Here is a 19820-nt window from a genome sequence, read left to right on the forward strand (position 1 = left end):
TACAAAAGAGGAACGAAGTCATGAGGCAAGCAATGATGTGAATGAACATGTGGGACATTTGGTGAGGTAAAATAAGTCAGAAACAAAAGAACAACAATGGTATGTTCTCATTTAGAAAATGCTTATAAGAAAACAGGGGCCTAGATTGTAAGCTTTCATAGCTGACATATTTAGTGCAGAGTGGTAATTATTATTTTTGGATTTCAAGAGTCTGTTTATATATATATATAACCTGATATTTACAGATAAGAATGAAGGCAATCAGGTTGGGGTTAAAGTAATTCAGAACACAGGGGTAAGGAAGACAACGTCTATACTTTAGAACCACACATATTCTTTGAGACCAAGGGAAGAAAGGTTTATTTGGCCTGGAAGTGAAATTTTCTGTAGCATATAATCTAACTCAACCTTTCTATATAGCTCATTTGAACAACTGAAAACACAGGGAACCCAGAATAGAAAGAGGTCCTTTAATCCTGTATAGCTTAATGTAATGCCTGGATACATCCTAGAGTATATTAAGCAGATAATCAAAAAGTATTGGTAAAGTCCCTTGAGGGATGGGAGAAAAAATATTAAACTTTAAGTTCATTAAATTTTATTAAGTTTATTAAACTTTACCATCAGGGAATCCCCTGATACCGTGTCAAACATGAGGGACATCCAAATCAGTAGGCCAAGTCCTTGATCTTGAGGCTTGCTCTTGTGAAGCTTATGTAGGTAGCAGAGAAGCTTAGCCTACCTATAGGTATGCCTTAGTTACTTCTGGAGGACCTCTGTTGTTGCTCAGATGTGGCCTCACTCTCTCTAAGCCCCACTCTGCAAGTGAAATCATTGCCCTTCCCCCTACGTGGGACATGACATCCAGAGGTGAAAGTCTCCCTGGCAATAAGGGAGAGGACTCCCAGGGATGAATCCGGCCCTAGCACCTTGGGATCAACAATTTCATCCTGACCAAAAGGGGTAAAAGTGCCCAACTCGGCAAGTGAAATCACTGCCTTCGCCCCTACGTGGGACATGACATCCGGGGTGAAAGTTTCCCTGGTGAAGTGGGAGAGGACTCCCAAGGATGAATTCAGACCTGGCACCATGGGATCAACAATTACATCCTGACCAAAATGGGGAAAAGAAGTGTAATTAATAAAGTATCAGTAGCAGAGAGAGTTATACAAGCTTCAGGCAGACCTTACTACCTATTATAACCTGCCACCCCACAACCAGGACCATTCCAGCCAATCCTAAAGAACACCTAGGCAATATATAAGATTCCATGAGGGTTCCAGGCACTAGAGTAACTTTCCAGAAACCTACAAACTCCAGATGGGTCCCTGGACCAGATAAGTCCTGAAACCTAGAGGGCCCAGTCTCTTCAGAGCATCAGATGGTCCCATCTCCCTACCCCAAATTAGTGACAGACCCTTCCAACATGAAAAAGTTAGAATGGTCATAGCCCAGACACCCCTAAAGAGAGGGACAGGAAGATCAAAGGTGATGTTGGAGTTAGACGGAGAAGATAGGCCTTAACTAATGAAATGTGATTGCTGAATTATTAAATTAATGTCTTTTATAGTCTCCAGTAACTTAGAGCAGTTAGAAGTAAAAACCTAAAATTGTGGAATTGTAACCCATGTCACATTCTGAAATATGTTCTACAACTAATTGTGGTGCTGTACTTTGAAATTTATTGCTTTTTTATATATGTGCTATTTTCACAAAAAAGAAAGAAAAAAAGTCAATTGTGTTGATAAAAAATATTTATTCTGAAATATGTTCTACAACTAATTGTGGTGCTGTACTTTGAAATTTATTGCTTTTTTGTATACATGTTATTTTTCACCAAAAAAAAGTCAATTGTGTTGATAAAAAAATATTTAAGCCTCTAGCCTCCGATATTCTGGAGCAGCTAGAAGGAAAAATCTGAGAGGATCATATGGCATCCCATGACAAACTCTGGGATCTGTCCTATAACTACTTGTTGAAGAGTGTTTTGAAAACTATTGATTTTTTATTTCTTTGCTTTGTATATATGTTATACTACACAATAAAAAAGTTTTTAAAAAAACCTTTATTGCTATTTTGTATTTTTATTTTTCATTAAAAAATTATTTTTCTGAAAAAAAAAAAGAGGTGGGTGGAGTGAATGAACCTGTGGGACATCTGGTGAGGCAAAATAAGCCAGAAACAAAAGATCAAATATGGTATGGTCTCAGTTAGAAAATACTTATAAGAAAATTGAGTACTAGATTGTAAGATTTTATAGCAGTCACATATAGTCTAGAGTGGTAACTGTTATTTCTGGATTTTGAGAGGCTATGTGATGTATGTATAGCCTCGTATTTAGAGATAAGAATGAAACTGATCAGGTTGTGATTAAGTTAATTCAAAACATAGGGGTAAGAAAGACATCGTCTACTTTTTAGAACTTCACGTACTTTATGAGACCAAAGGAAGAAAGGTTTATTTTGTCCAGAACCTAAATTTTCTGTAGCACATAATCTAACTCAACCTGTCTGAATAGACCATTTAAACAATCCAAATACAGGGAGCCCAGAATAGGAATGAGGGCCTGTAATCTTGTATATCTTAATTAATGCCTGGATACATCCCAGAGTATATTAAACAGATAATCAAAAACCATTGGCAAACTCTCTCTCTCAGCCAACACAACAAGCAAACTCACTGCCCTCCTCCTCTCTACGTGGGACAAGACTACCAGGGGTGTGGACCTTCCTGGCAACGTGGGTCAGAAATCCTAGAATGTGCTGGGACTCAGCACCAAAGGACTGAGAAAAAAATGAGACAAAATAAAGTGCCAATGGCTGAGAAATTCCAAACAGAGTCGAGAGGTTATCCTGGCGGTTATTCTTACGCATTAAATAGATATCACTTGTAACAGAGAGGCTGGAGGGAACTGCCTGAAAATGTAGAGCTGTGTTCCAGTAGCCATGTTTCTTGAAGATGATTGTATAATGATATAGCTTTCACAATGTGACTGTGTGATTGTGAAAAACTTGTGTCTGATGCTTCTTTTATCTACCTTATGGACTGAGGAGTAAAACATATGGATTAAAAATAAATAAATAATAGGAGGAATAAATGTTAAAATAAATTTAGTAGATTGAAATGCTAGTGATCAACGAAAGGGAGGGGTAAGGAGTATGGTACGCATGAATTTTTTTTCTGTTTTCTTTTTATTCTTTTTCTGAATTGATGCAAATGTTCTAAGAAATGATAATGATAAATATACAACTGTGTGATAAAAAAGAATGTTCATATTGTATGTTGATTGGTTTTATTAATAAAAATTTAAAAAAAAAAAGCATTGGCAAAGTCTCTTGACATATGGGAGACAAAATATGGAACTATTAAACTTTACCACTGGGGAAACTCCTGGTACTGTGTCAAACATTAGGGACACCCAAATCAGTAGGTCAAACCCTTGATCTTGACACTTGCTCTTCTGAAGTTTATGTCTGTAGCAGAGAAGTTTAGGTTACCTATAGGACGCCTAAGAGTTACTTACAGAGGACCTCTTTTGTTGCTCAGATGTGACCTCCTTTCTCTAAGCCCAACTCTGCAAGTGAAATTATTACCCTCCACCCAATACAGGACATGACATCCAGGGTCCCTGGGAATATGACATATGACTGCCAGGGATGAACCTGGCCCGTGGGATCAACAATGCCATTCTGACCAAAAAGAAGAAAAGAAGTGTAACAAACAAGGTATCAGTGGCTGAAAGAATTCAAATAGAGTTGAGAGGCTATTCTGGAGTCTACTCTTACACAAACTTCAGTTAGACATTGCTACCTATCCTAGTTTGCCAATCCCCAACCCAAACAATTTCTGCCAACCCTAGAGAACACCTAGGGTGTTATTTATGAGATTCTACAAAGGTCCCATGCAGAAGGATTATTTTCCAGAAACCTGCAACCTCCAAATGGGTTCCTAGACAGATAAGTCCTGAAACCCAGAGGAGACAACATCTCCAGGACATCACCTAGGTCTATCCCCTATCTCATATTATCAACAGCCCCTTCCAACATGAAAAAGTTAGAATCGGCATAGCCCAAATACCCCTAAAGAGTGGGAGAAAGATCAAAGGAGACAGTGTAGTTATACGGAGAAGGTATGATCGCCGAATCATTAGACTGATATTTCTTTTAGTCTCCAGTGTCTTGGAGTAGAAATAGTAAAAACATGAAATTGTGGATTTGTAGCCCATACCAAACTGAAATATGTTCTACAACTAATTGTTGCAGTGTGCTTTGAAATTTATTGCTTTTATGTATATATGTTATTTTTCACACACACACAAAAATAGTTGATAGTGGTGATAAATGCACAGTTATATGATGATACTGTGAACCACTGACTGTACATTTTGGATGATTACATAGTATGTGAATATGTAATATATATCAATAAAATTGCATTAAGATAAAAAAAGAGGTGGGTGGGGGAACTAAACTGGATATAATGCCATATCCAAATTTCATCTTTTAATAATGTAAAAATAATTTTTGGATTTTGTTAAACAGTCCTTCTTTGTAGACATTGCCAAAGCTATTCAGTAAAATGTAACGAAGAAAAAAGTTGTGAAAAATCTCAAGAAAATGAGTCAGGATTGGTATGGCTGCACTATATAACAGAGCATTAAAGGAGGACTCGGAGAAATTCTTACAGGATGTAATATTACATACATACTGAAACTACCATCTGATTAAGTATCAGTCACTTTGACAATTAATCACAAAGTATCAAGTGTTACCCTCAGTCAAGTGCTAAGAAGAATCACAAGTGAAACATATAAGCCTAAAGTGAATACAAATGCTTAAAATATGATCAAAGAAAACATAAAGCTAAGGCCCAGTATGTACTTTACTTCCATATAAGATGTGGTTTTTGGAAAGCCATGAAACCAAAAAACACATGCTCAATAAATGTTATTTGGCTTGACTAATGATCAGATTCAATCTCATTAAACAAACTATAACAGAACCTTAATTCATTTAAATAATCTTTCAAAAATTTTATTGTGTTAGTTTCCTAAGCATTATCCAATTTTGAGCTACCAACTGGACTCAACAGCAGTCCTATGCATAATATTAGGCTATAAACAAAGATGTTCTACAAAGATTACCTGTTCTTCCCCAACAGAAGGACACGGAGGGATCTCAGAGTAGAAAGCCCACTAATTTCTTCAATCTGATTATCGTATAAATCCAAGAATATTAGCCTCTGCAGATTAGACATATTTTGGATCCGGGTTATAAAATTGTGTTGAAAGTTCAACAAGCGAAGGTGTTCTTCTCCATCAATGACAGGACATACAGTCAGCTTCTGTCTAGAAAAAAATTTTAAAGTTTTAAGGTTCTGATTTGGCAGCCAGCCTCCTCTTACAAATATTATAAGTATAAATTATAAGTATTTTCATGCTCCCACACTCTAAAAAGAAAAAGATGAGTCCTACTACTTCCAGTTCCTTGATCCAAGCAGCCTATATGTAATTATAAGTCATCCATATAAAAACCTCTAGGACTTTTAGAAGGGTAATTATTAAAACTAAGTCTAGGATCTTATTATATAAAAGCCTCTAAAATCAGTTATTTCACATAAAGCTAACTTGACACCAGAAAACACTCAATTCAATCACCATCTGTGATAATGGTTCAGAAGGCAGAAAGAACCATGTCACATAATCAGAAAAATCCCTTTGGCACCAACCCACTGATGTGAAGAATGCCCACACAACTAACGCATCAGAGCAAAAACCATATAAAAGAATCTCCATAGAATCACAGACTCTTGAGCTGGATAATAATTTAGAACAAAAACTTTAACCATTTATGCTGCACGTTAATGAGAACAATTTTATCCTGAAATCCATTCAGTAAGGTATTCTTTCTGAACATTTTCTCAGTAAATTTTAAGTATAAGTTTATATGTTCAACACTTACTTTCAACTTTGCAGATATTTAGAGTACTGCAGGGAAGATGAAACCTTAATAATATGTGCCTTTAACTGTATTTAAAACAGGTAAGCTTCTTTTATCCAAAAAATTGTAATATATTACATGTGAGGTAAATATGTACAGGGCCCTTTAAGGATTCAAAGAGTATAATAATATGACCAGACAGGAGAAGCTGAGCAATTCAGCTCTGAGAGTTTCAAAGATGTCTTCAAAGACAATAAGGCTATATTGATCATAATACAAACAACTTAAATAGGGAGGCTTATTAAAAATGTTTCCTTTTAACAATCAAGTTAATATAACCTTTAAAAAAAAAATCAGTGTTATAGGCATAAGTAAAACTATCAAAGTGATCAGAATCCCAGAGAGAAAAGAATGATTAACAGAAGAAAATAATTAAATATTAGTGGCTGACCAAGATATAATGTTTAAAAATAAATACCCTGAAGAAATTGGTTTAAAACAGAAGAAAGTAAAAATATTAGAAGACAGCATAATTCTTTTCATTGGCATTAAGAATTTATAATTCATTTCATGCATTAAATTATACTACCACAGGTGGTACTTCCGTTTATAAATTATAAATTCACAAATTATATGTATTCTGGTTTAAAATTTATATTTGTGCATTAGCTTAGTTAAACCTTACGTTGTCTCATTTTTCCTGCTTCAGTCTTTCTCTATTTCTCAGTTAAACTTTCTGATATCCTCAACTTCTATCTTATCTAAGTCTTGAGTCAGTCATTACTGAGTCAGGAAGGTAAATAACTTCTGACCTGCCCCCTTCACATAAGATTTTGTAGCTTGAAATAAAGTTGCTTTCTCGGATTATAAATCCAGCGGCTAAATTCCAAAATCTGTCTCACTTAATACAAATACAACCCTTAACCCCACAAGTTCCTATCACTCACCAAAACAAGTAAACAAATGAACAGCAGCCCAGTGCTCTCAAGGGGAGTTCATTATGCCTTGAGTTGCTATACCTCCCATCCCATCACAGACTTATCTATCGGGGTATGCTTTCGCCTCTGTATTTCCTTGTTTATACTAGTAGGCTGCCTTCCTGTACTCCAGGACTACCCTTGCTCCCAGAATAGTCAGAGCCTAGTTTTTCCAAGTATTTCCTATAAGGCTAGGTTCTACTCTTGGCCCTTCAGTATTCCAACTAAGTAGCTGCACAGCATAGCAGAGCTGCCTTCAAAAATCACTAGCTGTCATGCACTGGCTCTTGAATAATGATGCCTGACTTGCTTGCTGCTAATCTAACTCTCTTGACTGAACATCTGATATTGATCAAATTCTGCCCAAGCTTTGACAGCTTTGTGATCCTGTCATTTTATCTCACAACCAGCCTTTGAAGTTGAGTCAGTAAAGTAAGTCTTTACCTGATTGAAGTTTGCTTCTCCACCCCAAGAGCCCATCTTCAAAATTACTTGAGTCATCCCAAGCTAAAACCGATATTCCTCCCTTGTTACATCAGTCTTACAAATACTAGCTCCTATTGAAATGGAAGGCTAAGGTACTATTCTTGCGTGGACTTTTAACCACTGAGTTCAAAATTACCACAAAATCCCTCAAACTAATATCATGAAAGTTATAAACATTAGATTAACATTTGAATTTCTGAAACAAAATAATACTGCAACACTGCCATGAGACATCCTGCCTTCAAGTGTTACTTTGGCTATGAAATAATATGTTAATATCCTCCAAAGAGCTTTCTCCCAACTACAAAGATGGTCCATGACAAGTAGCTGTTAGGTATACACTTCTTAACTGGAGGTATGTACAATAGAGATATTTTCTCTGCTAGTGATGGTTATACCACTAGGATGGGGCTTGGAATCCTTCATCCACCATTCTATCGCTGATACTTTCCTAGATGTAAAGGTGGAGATTATGTGCTAAATATATTCATTCATTCAGCAGATTTTTGTTAACAGTCTATTCTGTTCTAGGTGCTGGAGATACTGAATGGAACAAAAATCCCTATATTTGTGGAGCTTATAGTATAGTGGAAGGAAACAGATCGTAAACATGACAAGTCAAGTATTTAATATATTAAAGGGTAACAAGTGTTAAGGAGAAAAATAAAGCAAATGTGGGGATTGGGGTCTGTCAGGGTGGAAGCATTGATCTTTTGGAGAGAATGGCCAGGGAAAGTCATGCCTAGGAGGATGGCATTTGAGTAAAGATCTGAAGGAGGTAAAGGAGTGAGCCTACAGATATCTGATGGAACAGCACCCCAGGAAGGGGGAATAGCATTTGTGAAAGCCCTGAGGTATCAGTAAACTTGGTGTATTTAAGGAACAGCAAGGAGGCAAGTATAGCTAAAACATAAAAGAGAGAGTAAAAGGAAATAAAGCCATCGAAGTAACAGAAGACTACACTGGATAAGGTCTGGTAAGCTTATGTAAATACTATATTTTAAAGTTTTTTCTATCCTAAAATATATCTTCAACAATGTCATATTTTAGAATTGCTATAGTACTCTTTTTGAGCATATTAAAAAATCTCATATCATTAAATTCCTCACCACACCTCTGGAAGGATACAAAAAATGGTAATAATGACTATATCTAGGTTGGAGAACCAGGTGGCTAGGAAACAGAAAAAGAGTTCACACTTTTCAAATCCTTTACCATGTCTCTGTATTACCTAGTCAAATAAGTAAATTAATTAAATAAAAATTGTCCTCACCTTTCTAGGGTCAATCTGTCTGAGTAAAGAATTTTCTCTTCAGAAGAACGTTGGAGAATGGGAAATGATGGCATTGATGAGCTCACCAAATTAATATGATCACCTATTGAAAATGATACACAAATTACTTGATTAAGACAAATCTAAAAAATCTTGAAATTAGAGTTTTTTATTTGGACAACAGTGGCACTTCCAAATTTCTTTTCAAGAAAGTACAGTTTCTATAGCTCTCCAGAGTTGAAATTAATCACTAAATTTGAGTTTGTTTCTCTCCTCCTCAAACCTATGTGTATGCCATATAAATTTTCCTTTGCTTTATAGATTGTTTGAAAGTACAGAACTACTCTAGTATGCTCTTTACCCTTTATAATCTTAATTCCTAAAATAAAATGTTAACTTTCTTATAACTGAGAAGGTAGTCCCTTATTACCAGATACATTTGGGCCAGCACTATGACAGCCCTGCCGGATTCTGGGCTTTGAAGGTGTCTGAATAGAAGAATCTCCAAATGCTGATAAGGAGCTCGTGGTAGTTTTCATTTCCAGCCCACATAGTTCTGTCACATTTGTTGTGGATGAGATGCATGCTGATTTATTACGAGGCGAAGGACTTATTACTCTTCCATCTCCTTCAAAATATTAAAAAGTTTATCACAAAGCTAGACAATACATGACTTTGTTACAGGAAATACACAGAAGGTAGTTTGGGATAGCAGATATAAACCTTGTATGTTCACTTTTTCTTTGTATGTTTAGCTACTGTTAGTAGAGTATATTACAAAGTGATATGGATGCCAATTAGTCTAGCACATTGTAGTTAGTGTCCAGAAGGTATATGATACTCTTATCAGGTTTGTGGGCTATTGGTTAGATGAAGGAGCTTCCAATCTAGTATGCATATAAATACATGTCAAACTAATAAAGTGAATAGAACATGCAAAAATGTAGAATAAAAGAAGAATACTTATTTATAGATCTTCATATAAGTGTTTCTGTTTATTTTTCACTTAATGAAGATGGTTACAGAAGGGTTTTTTTGGGGGGAGGTGGATATTATATACATTCTGAAGAAATAGAAGAATGTAGAATGACCAAGAAGAGATGCTGAGATGTTCCAGAAATGACATAAGATTTGAGTAATGGTCAAAGGTAATGTTTTGAATACCAGAGGAAATCTACTGCATTTTCCTCTGCTATATAGAGAAAAATCTTCTGAAAGCAGCAACTGATGTTGAAATGCTTGAAGAGACATATAAGCAATAAAACAGAACCTAAGGTTACCACAAAATTCTGCTGCTTAAATTGACAAGGTGAAAAGATGAAAGCCAAATCTAGGAAACTAACATACACTTTGGAGGCCATTAGACAGTATAATAATTTAAATCAAGTTCCACATAAGATCATATTAAGAACTGTAAAACTATGGTGTTTACTAGCTGCAAGGCATAAACCAAACCATCTCCCACCTAACTTTTTCAGCAAAATAATCAGTGCTCACAGCCTACTTCTCTGAATATCATGACATATCAAGACAACTAAAAATGAAATTCTTGAGTAGACAGGTCTAGAACAGACATCCTGTTTACCAATGACCTGGTCTGTGACATGATCAGCTGATAGCAAGATACCCAAACAACTATGACTTAGTAAATTGATTTAGAAATCAAAAGTCAGATGGTTAAACAAACAGATAAAAGACAGTCTCAGGATTAACTGAAGCAAAGTGGTCAACTAAAGATGATACAGAAAAAACTCCAAATTATAGACAGCCTAGATTATTTATGTTAGCAGCAGAATTAAATATTTTGAATTCATTTTTAAATTTCAAGTAAATCCTCAATTTAAGAGGCAGATTTAAATTTTATAAGTCTTGGGATTCAGAAGCAATAATCAAAGGGTAAATTTCATTAATACTCAGTGAATAAGGAATTTTATCCTAACGTTTTCTTTTGTATGCTGTGTAGTGGGGGCCACATTTCATTTTTTTTCCATGTGACTATCCCATTATTGCAGCAGTATTTGTTGAATTTTTTTTTTGGGGGGGGGCACGGGCCGAAATTATCCTACCATTTTTCAGCTACTATTACACACAGAAGGCATAATACCTATCAGCATGATCCATTTACTATCACTATCAACATATTTACAAGAGACAAGAATGATTAAATAGAAAGACCTTAAAATCCACAAACAAGAACTTTTAAATGATTGAGAGTGAGACAGAATATGTGGCAAGAGGAGACATCCCACACATAAACCATACTACTATGTGGCAACATTTTAATTGAAACATTTCCTATGTTATGTTTATTTCTTATATCACTATTTAACTTACCAGATATGTAGCCTTTGTCTTCCCAATTAAATTTATAAGCTCCTAGAGAGATAAATTTCATTTTACACTCTGTATTTCTTAATAGAAGCTAAATCCAGTAGGCAAACAATAAATCAATTAATTTTTTAGTTTATTAAGAGTTCAATAGAAATCTATTTTATGTTATTTCTGTTAAAAATATAATCAGAAATTATTGCATTTTAGTATAAGAATGCTGAGTGAATTCTTTCCTAAATAGGATTTCCAAGAGTCAACATTCAGTAAGAATGTTCATTCTACTGTACCATAAAGGGATAGATTGATGGGTTGATGAATAAGTGGGTGGAGGGATGGACAGATGGATGGATTGATGGACAGGCAGGTGGATGGAAAGATGGGCTGGTAGGTGGGTAGATGCAATGATTGGATGGTGAATGGAATAGTACACTGCCATACATGTGTGTTCAGCTTTGCCTTATCTTTGAGATTGTTTGGTAACCAAAATCCTGATTCTAGATTTCCCAGTGATGTATCATGAACTTAAGAGCCAAGCACTGCCTCTTCAACTCTACACAAACATTTTAAAACTCTTAATTAAGGGATTTAATTGATTGAAGTCTGGTTAACTGAGATTTTACTACACAGTAGTCTGGCTCTTACAAAATGTCAAGGATATGGAAGTTAATTCTCAATATCTCAAAAAAAAAATCACACATTTTAGAATAAGCCGTCTAATTAAAACATTGTACTTCTCTACTTTTATGTCAGAGTAACATTGGTTACTGTATGCTAACAGGCTATCACATATATTTGATTAATTTTGGAAAATAAGAATTGGGATGAAGTTAAGGACAATAATTGAGTATCAGAATTCAGTTAATTAGCTAGAAGTCTCCAAGCCTTTCCTGATTAAGATATGACTAACTTTTCCAAAGTTTTCACCCTAAGAGGTAGAATGGAAGTACAAAAAAAAAAAAAAGATATAAGTTGTGTGGCCTCCTTAACATGAAACTACATGGACCCATGGAGAAGACACCTTTTGCTAACAACTGATTGCATGTTTAAGATCTAGCAAACAAGCAGCCCTCATGGAGACTGACTTTGAATAAAATCTTTGGGAAAAAAACTAATTAGGTTTATTTTTCCCTCAAGAGTAAATATGTATTTATGGGTCATTATTTACATATAGGATTTTATTCGTCTCTACATTTCAGTACAGAATATCAAATCCCTCCATACTATTTCCTCATTAAGAAATAGCTAGTAAAACTTTATCACTTAAATTTACCTGATGAGCCATCCACAAATCTATATATCAACTACCTACTAAAAAGAGGCTGGGTAAAGGTGCTTTAGTTTGGTTTTTCATTTCAAAAAAAAAAAAAGTTCAAGATACTATCAGAAATCTGACAATAATTAACAGTGCAGACAACAGAAACCCTCACAGAGCATTTTCAGGGCCACATTGTAACTCTGTACCTAATACTGTATCTGGCACATAGTACAGCCTCAAAAAATGTTTATTGACCTATACCAAAGAAAGACAGACACATGCTTTCTGCATTGTAAAATGGCAGTTAGGCTGATGCCATGCTCAGCACTTTCCCAAGTCAAAGATGTAGGATTTATGTAAGAGAAAAGATTGGTCAGATTAGATGTGCCCAAGAGGAAGGTCCAGAAGTAACAAAACAAAAAGAGAAAACTAATCAATATTCAAAACCACCATAAGTTTATACATTAATGAGATGAATAATCTAGAAAATCTATATTAATTACTCTTCTCCTAGAAGGCAAGGAGATACTACTTATAAGGATTCTAAAGTACTTAGTGCTAACACATTACAGACTAGTTAAGAGTTGTTAGCAACCAATTAAGATTCAAATGTGCTAAAGGAAATTTCCCCTTAATATTTTTCAGAAGTATAATGGGATCATATAAGGCAGTATTTGTCAAAGAGTGGTCCACAAACTACATCTATCAGAATCACTGGAGGCATTATTAAAATGCACATTTCCCAGTCCCACCCAAGACCTTTGAAATCAGAATGGGGAATGAGGAGGGGAGCACTAAGAATCTGCATTTCTAATAAGATCCCAGGGGATATATACTAAAGTTTAAGTATCTATAATCATATGCAGAGAAAGGGCGAGAAAATGCTTCTATTCCACTCCTAACTTTTCTTTCCATTGATTCCTTATATCTTAAAGATGTGTGTTCAAATATTCTTCTCCTCACTAATTAACCATTTTTGCTAGTTATCACAGAGTACTTGGAATATTATTTTTCCTATTTTCTAGTTTCTAGCCCACCCCAAACTAAAATAACAATAGCTTTCTCAATATTGAAAATAATCTACTTTGCTGTATATATAAAACCAATTCTGATTTGAACAATGGGTCAGATGTCCCCAAAACACTTTGGTAATCAATGAACCATTTCATTTTAAATTCAAGCTTATTTAGATCTAGTTATTTAACATTAATAAACAATTAATATTAATCAAAGAAGATTCTGATCTCTACCTATTAACAATACCTTGCCTACTTGAGTAGTTTCTTTCAAGGTCATGTTGTAAGAGTCGACCAGGGAATGATGATGTTTCTTTATTTAGCCGGAATTCAACCTGAAAAACAATATTTAAGAAAAAAATATTTGGAGAAGAACTCAGTTATAAGTAATGAAGATAATTATAAAATATTGTACAATAACTGCTATGTGCTACACATGGATGAGCCTTGAAAACATTACACTAAATGAAAGAAGGCAGTCACAAAATGCCACATATGGTATGATTCGTTTATATGAAATATCTAGAATAGGCAAATCCATACAGACAGGAAACACATTCATGTTACCACAGGCTGGAGAGGGACGGGGGTAGGGAGATGGGGAGTAACTGCTTAATGAGTACAGGGATTCTGAGAAAGTTCTGCAACTGAGATATGGTGATGGTTATATGACATTGTAAATATACTTAAATAGCAAATTTTATGTGTATATTATCAGACACAGAAAAATCAGTGTCAATTTCATAAGGTCAGATGAACACATGCTCCATTGTGAGGTACTTCCCATACCCTACACCCTTACCCTAAATAAAATTAAAAGGATCATTCTCTCCAAACATGTATATAATAAAATAAAAACTAAATGCTGTTGAAAAAGTCACTATGTCTGATCATTAAACTTCCTTTAAGTGTCCAATTATAACATAACAAAATTGCATATTTAAACCATATAAGAAAGATTTTTACTAAATTGATATTATATAATTATCTAGTAGGAAGATTGAGAAAAATAAAAATAAAACATGATTACCCTTAAAAAGTTCTAAATAAATATTTTTAAAGAATTGTGATGGTCCTATTTCACCCATATACTACAAACATTATAATAGCATTGTATTATACCCTTATGAAATATAAGAGATATTTTCTCAGAATCCACACCAAAGAAAATAAATGGTTTGGAAAGAATATGGATGAGGTGTGCAGTTGCTTATTAACACACTATAATGGCAGAATAGGATTTGCCCATTGAAATCAATTGGCAAATCTTTGGAGGAATCCATTATGTCCAATTATAAAATATAATATTTGCAATTAATCTAATTAACCACTGTTTATTTAAGATGATCAAAATGGTCTGTTTCCCAGGTTTTCACAAACTGCTGCCTGCTTGATTAATGGTGTCCTTAAGCCATATATCTTCTTTTGCCCTTCTTTATCGTCTCATGCCATTATCTATAAACTGCCCTTCACTTTACAGTGCTTCCAGTGACATATATTTAACATCTTTTTAGTAAACAACTGAATTGTGAAGGTTGGAGGTGTCCACTTGGCAAAGGAGGAAAAATTGTCTTGAGAAATGATTGTGTGGGAAGTATGTATGTTTAACTGAATATTAAAGTGAGAGAGGAAGGGGGAAAAGATGTGGGTTTCAAAACCTCAAAAGACAAATCAAAGGCCAGAAATTATGAAAATGACAGGGATATTATGGGCAAATTGTATGCAGAAAAAAATCTCATCTTCATATCTTCACCTCTAAACCATATTAAGCCTAATATATTTCCACTGTGAATCTATTTTTTTATCCCCTGATTTTAAAGGGGATGTTTAGATATGTTCACCCAAATTACCACATTTTACCATTTTAAGATACCATCAGTAATAAGAAGCACCATTATTTTACCCACATCTAAGAAAGGAAAACCTCTCCCAACTGAACTACGACATGCCATCAACTATAAGAAGTATTCTCATTTTATAAATGTTTAAATATCAAAAAATTACCTCTTGGTCTTAAAAAACCAATGGGTCAAAGAAGAAATCACCAGGGAAATTGGCAAATACCTTAAGATGAATGAAAATGAAAATTCAACATAGCAAAACTTATGGGATATAGCAAAGGCAGTGCTTAGAGGGAAATTTATAAGTCTAACTTGCTCACACTAAAAAAGAAGAAAGATATCAAATCAGTAACCTAAGCTGACATCCTGAAGGAACAGCAAAAGAAGAGCAAACAAACCAAAAGTGAGCACAGGAAGGAAATAATAAAGATTAGAGTGGAGAAAAATGAAAAAAAGAACAAAAAAGAATAGAATCAATAAAAACAAAAAGTTGGTTCTCTGAAAAAGATCAATAAACTTAAAAAACCTTTAAGAGACTGAGAAAGAAAAAAAGATTCAAATAACAAAAACCAGAAATGAAAGGGGATTACTAAATAATAAAAATGCCTTGCATTTCTAAAACATAAAAAAGAAAAGAAATGAAATGAAAGGGGGGACATTACTACAAACCCCACAGAAATATAAAAGGATTATAAGAGGATATTATGAAAAATTGTACACCAACAAATTAGGCAACCTAGAGTAAATAGACAAATTCCTAGAAACACCCAAACAAACTAAACTAACTCAAGAAGAAACAGAAGATCTCAATAGACCAAAAACAAGAGGTTAAATAGTAATAAAAAAACCTCCCAACTCAGAATTCTCACCTGTCATGCCGTAGACCTGGGTTCGATTCCCGGTACCCACCTATGCAAAAAAAAAAAAATAAAACAAACAAAAAACCTCCCAACTGAACTGGATATACGTATGCAAAAAAATGAAAGGGTCCCCTACCTCATACAATATACAAAGTTAACTCAAAATGGATTAAAGACCTAAATATAAGAACTAGGACTGTAAAACTCCTAGAAGAAAATGCAGGAAAGCATCTTCAGGATCCTGTGTTAGGCAATAACCTCTTAGACTTTACACCCAAAACACAAACAACAAAAGAAAAAATAGATAAATGGTACTCCATCAAAATTAAAAACTTTTGTACATCAAAGACTTTCATCCTAACCTAAATAAATATAAGCTACAGAATGGGAAGAAATGTTTGGAAACCATATATCTGATAAGGGTGTCATATCCAGAATTTATAAAGAAATCCTACAATTCAACAACAAAAAGACAAACAACCCAATTAAAAAATGTGTAAAACCAATGTGACTGTGTGATTGTGAAAACCTTGTTGCTGATGCTCCTTTTATCTACCTTATCAAGAGACGAGTAGAACATATGGACTAAAAATAAATAATAGGGGGAAAAATGTTAAAATAAATTTAGATTGAAATGCTAGTGATCAATGAAAGGGAGGGGTAAGGGGTATGGTACGCATGAATTTTTTCCTGTTTTCTTTTTATTTCTTTTTCTGAATAGATGCAAATGTTCCCAGAAATGATCAGGATGATGAATATGCAATTATGTGATGATACTGTGAATTACTGATTATATATGCAGAACAGAATGATCAAAAGTTAAGAAAGTTTGTGTTTGTTTGGTGTTATATATATATTTTTTAATTTAAAAATTAATTTTAAAAATGTGTAAAAGATTGAATATACATTTCTTCAAAGAGGAAAAGATGTTCAACCTAATTAGCTATTAGGGAAATGCAAATCAAAACCACAAGTGCAATATCATTCCATATCACTAGAATGGTTACTGCTAAAGAAAGCAGAAAACTACAAGTGTTGGAGATGATATAGAGAAATAGGAACACTTATTCATTGCTGGTGGGAATGTAAAATGGTGCAGCCACTGTGGAAGACAATTTGGCAGTTCCTCAGAAAGATAAGTATAGAATTACCATATGACCCAGCAGGGACTTGAACAGATGTATGCACACAAATGTTCAGAATCTACAATATAGGTAACCAGGGCCTGGGTTGGAGGTAGGGAATGGGGAATTAATCCTTAATTTGTACAAAATTTTTATTGAGGTTGATTGTAAAGTTTTGGATGGTGGTGATGGTAGTACAACATTGTGAATATAATTAGCAGCACTAGATTAATATGTGAACATGGTTAAAAGGGAAAATTTCAGGTCATACATGTTACTATTATAAAAATTAAAAGAAAAACAGGACTGTACAACACAATGAACTGCATTGTAAACAATGGACTATAGTTAACAGTACAATTATAAAAATGTTATTTCATAAAGTATAATAAATACACTTTACTAATGCAAGGTATTAATAGGGTTGTATAAGAGAATGCTGTATTTTATATATTTTATGGATATTTCTGTAAACCTATAAATTCTCTAACAAGAACAATTATTAATTAAAAAAAAAAAGAAAACTCCCAACAAAGAAAAGTCTAGGACAAGATGGCTGTATTGGTGAATTTTACCAACTGTCAAAAAAAATTAACACTAATCCTCCTCAAACTCTTCAAAAAAACTGGAGAGGTGGGAAGACTTCCTAATTAATTTTACGAGGTCAGTATCACCCTAATGCCAAAGCCAGTTATAGAAATCAAAACAAAAGAATATGAGAGGCCAATATCCCTTACGAATAAAGATGTGAGTTCTAGCAAACTGCGTCCAAAAGCAAATTAAAATAATTATACACCATGAACAAGTGGACTTTATCCCAAGTATGCAAGTGTGGTTCAACACAAGAAAAAGAAATATACTACATGATCACATCAGTTGATGCAGAAAAGGCATTAACCAAAATCCAGAAACGTTTCATGTTAAAAACACTTAGAAAAATAGGAATAGGAGGGAACTTCCTCAACATAATAAAGGGCATATATGAAAAACCATAGCAAACATCAGATTAACAGTAAAAGACTTTTTGCATGGATATCTGCATGTAAAAAAATGAAAGGGGGCCCCTATCTCACACTATATATAAAACTATATATAACCTAAATAAAAGGGATAAAATTATAAAACTCAGAAGAAAACAGGGAAATATCTTCAGGACCTTATAATAGATGAGGGAGAAACAAAAGAAAAAATAGGTAAATTGGGCTTCAAAATGTAAAACTTGGACATCTAAGGATATTAACAAGAAAGTGAAAAGAGGGCGGGCCACAGTGGCTCAGCAGGTAAGAGTGCTTGCCTGCCATGCCCGAGGACCCGGGTTTGATTCCCGGTGCCTGTCCATGTAAAAAAAAAAGTGAAAAGACAAAAAAAAAGAATGGGAGAAAATATGCCATATGCCTAATAGGGTTTAATTTCCTGAATATATAAAGAACTCCTAAAACTCAACAACAAAAAGACAAGCAAATGAATTTAAAAGGGGCAAGGGACTTGAAAAGGCATTTCTCCAAAGAAGACATACAAATGGCCAATAAGCACCTGAGAAGATGCTCAACATCATCATTTATTAGGGAAATGCAAACCAAAACCACAATAAGATGCCACCTCACACCCATGAGAATGGCTACTTTTAAAAAATGGAAAATAGCAAGTACTGGCAAGGATGTGGAAAATAGAAATCCTAGGATATTATTGGTAGGAATGTAAAATGGTGCAGCCATTGTGGAAAATGTTTGGCAATACCTCAAAACGTTAAACATAGAACTACCATGTGACCCAGAAATTCCACTGCTGGGTATATATCCCAAAAAACTGAAAGCAGGAATCCTAAGACAAATATTTGTACACCTATGTTCACAGCAGCATTATTCATAAAATCCAAAAGATGGAAACAACTCAAATGTCCATCAGCCAATGAATGATAAACATAATGTGGTATACACTTACAATGTAATATTATTCAGCTATAAAAAGGATTGAAGTTCTGAAACACACAAGGGTGAACCTTAAAGATATCATAGTAAGTGAATAAACCAGACACAAAAGGACAAATATTATATGATCTCATTGATATGAAATAATTAGAAGAAACAAATTCATAGACATACTAGAACACAGGTTATCAGGGGTTGGGGTGGGGGTAGGGAATGGGCAGTTAATGCTTAATTGGTACTGAGTTTCAGTTTGGTTTGATGGAAAAGTTTTGGCAATGGATGGTGGTGATGGTGATATAATACTGTGAATTATATATTTTAATATGGTCAAAAGGTAAAATTTTAGGTTATATAGCTGTTACTAGTATAAAAATCGGAAAAAAAAAAAAAAAAGCAGGACTGCACAACCCAAATAATGAACCCTAATGTAAACTATGGACTAAGGTTAATAGTATAATTATAATTACACTGTTTCATCAATTGTAACAAAGGTATCACACTAATGCAAAGCCTTAATAATAGGGAAAACTGTGTGTATTGGGGGTGGAATATAAGAACTCTTTATTTTCTGCATGATTTTTCTGTAAACCTATAACTTGTCTAATAAAAAATGTTAAAAAATAATTTAAAATGGGAGAACGGAAAAACTATGAGCAAAAATGAAGTTCTAATATACACTACTACATGGATAAACCTTGAAGACATATAGAATGAAGTAATTCAGGCACAGAGGGATAGATATTGTGTGATTCAGCTAATATGAGATAATTAGACTATTCAAATTCATACA

The 19820-nt window shown here is 34.2% G+C and overlaps 1 protein-coding gene across 6 annotated transcripts in view; it reads right to left on the reverse strand.

Annotated features, from left to right (window-relative positions):
- Positions 1 to 19820, reverse strand: part of LRRC49 (leucine rich repeat containing 49) — a 232375-nt gene that overhangs the window by 210509 nt on the left and 2046 nt on the right. For 2 of the 6 annotated variants that reach the window (XM_077123899.1, XM_077123904.1), the window contains exons 3-7: positions 13525 to 13612; positions 11010 to 11051; positions 9106 to 9303; positions 8676 to 8778; positions 5144 to 5347 (exon numbers count right to left, since the gene is read on the reverse strand). In XM_077123899.1, coding sequence (XP_076980014.1) covers positions 5144 to 5347; positions 8676 to 8778; positions 9106 to 9303; positions 11010 to 11051; positions 13525 to 13612 — 635 coding nt within the window. Of the gene's footprint in view, positions 1 to 5143; positions 5348 to 8675; positions 8779 to 9105; positions 9304 to 11009; positions 11052 to 13511; positions 13613 to 19820 lie in introns of all 6 variants that reach the window. The other 4 variants (XM_077123901.1, XM_077123900.1, XM_077123902.1 and 1 more) reach the window with 4 other exon arrangements.

Source organism: Tamandua tetradactyla, chromosome 12 (genome assembly GCF_023851605.1).
Source record: "Tamandua tetradactyla isolate mTamTet1 chromosome 12, mTamTet1.pri, whole genome shotgun sequence".
Lineage (NCBI taxonomy): Eukaryota > Metazoa > Chordata > Mammalia > Pilosa > Myrmecophagidae > Tamandua > Tamandua tetradactyla.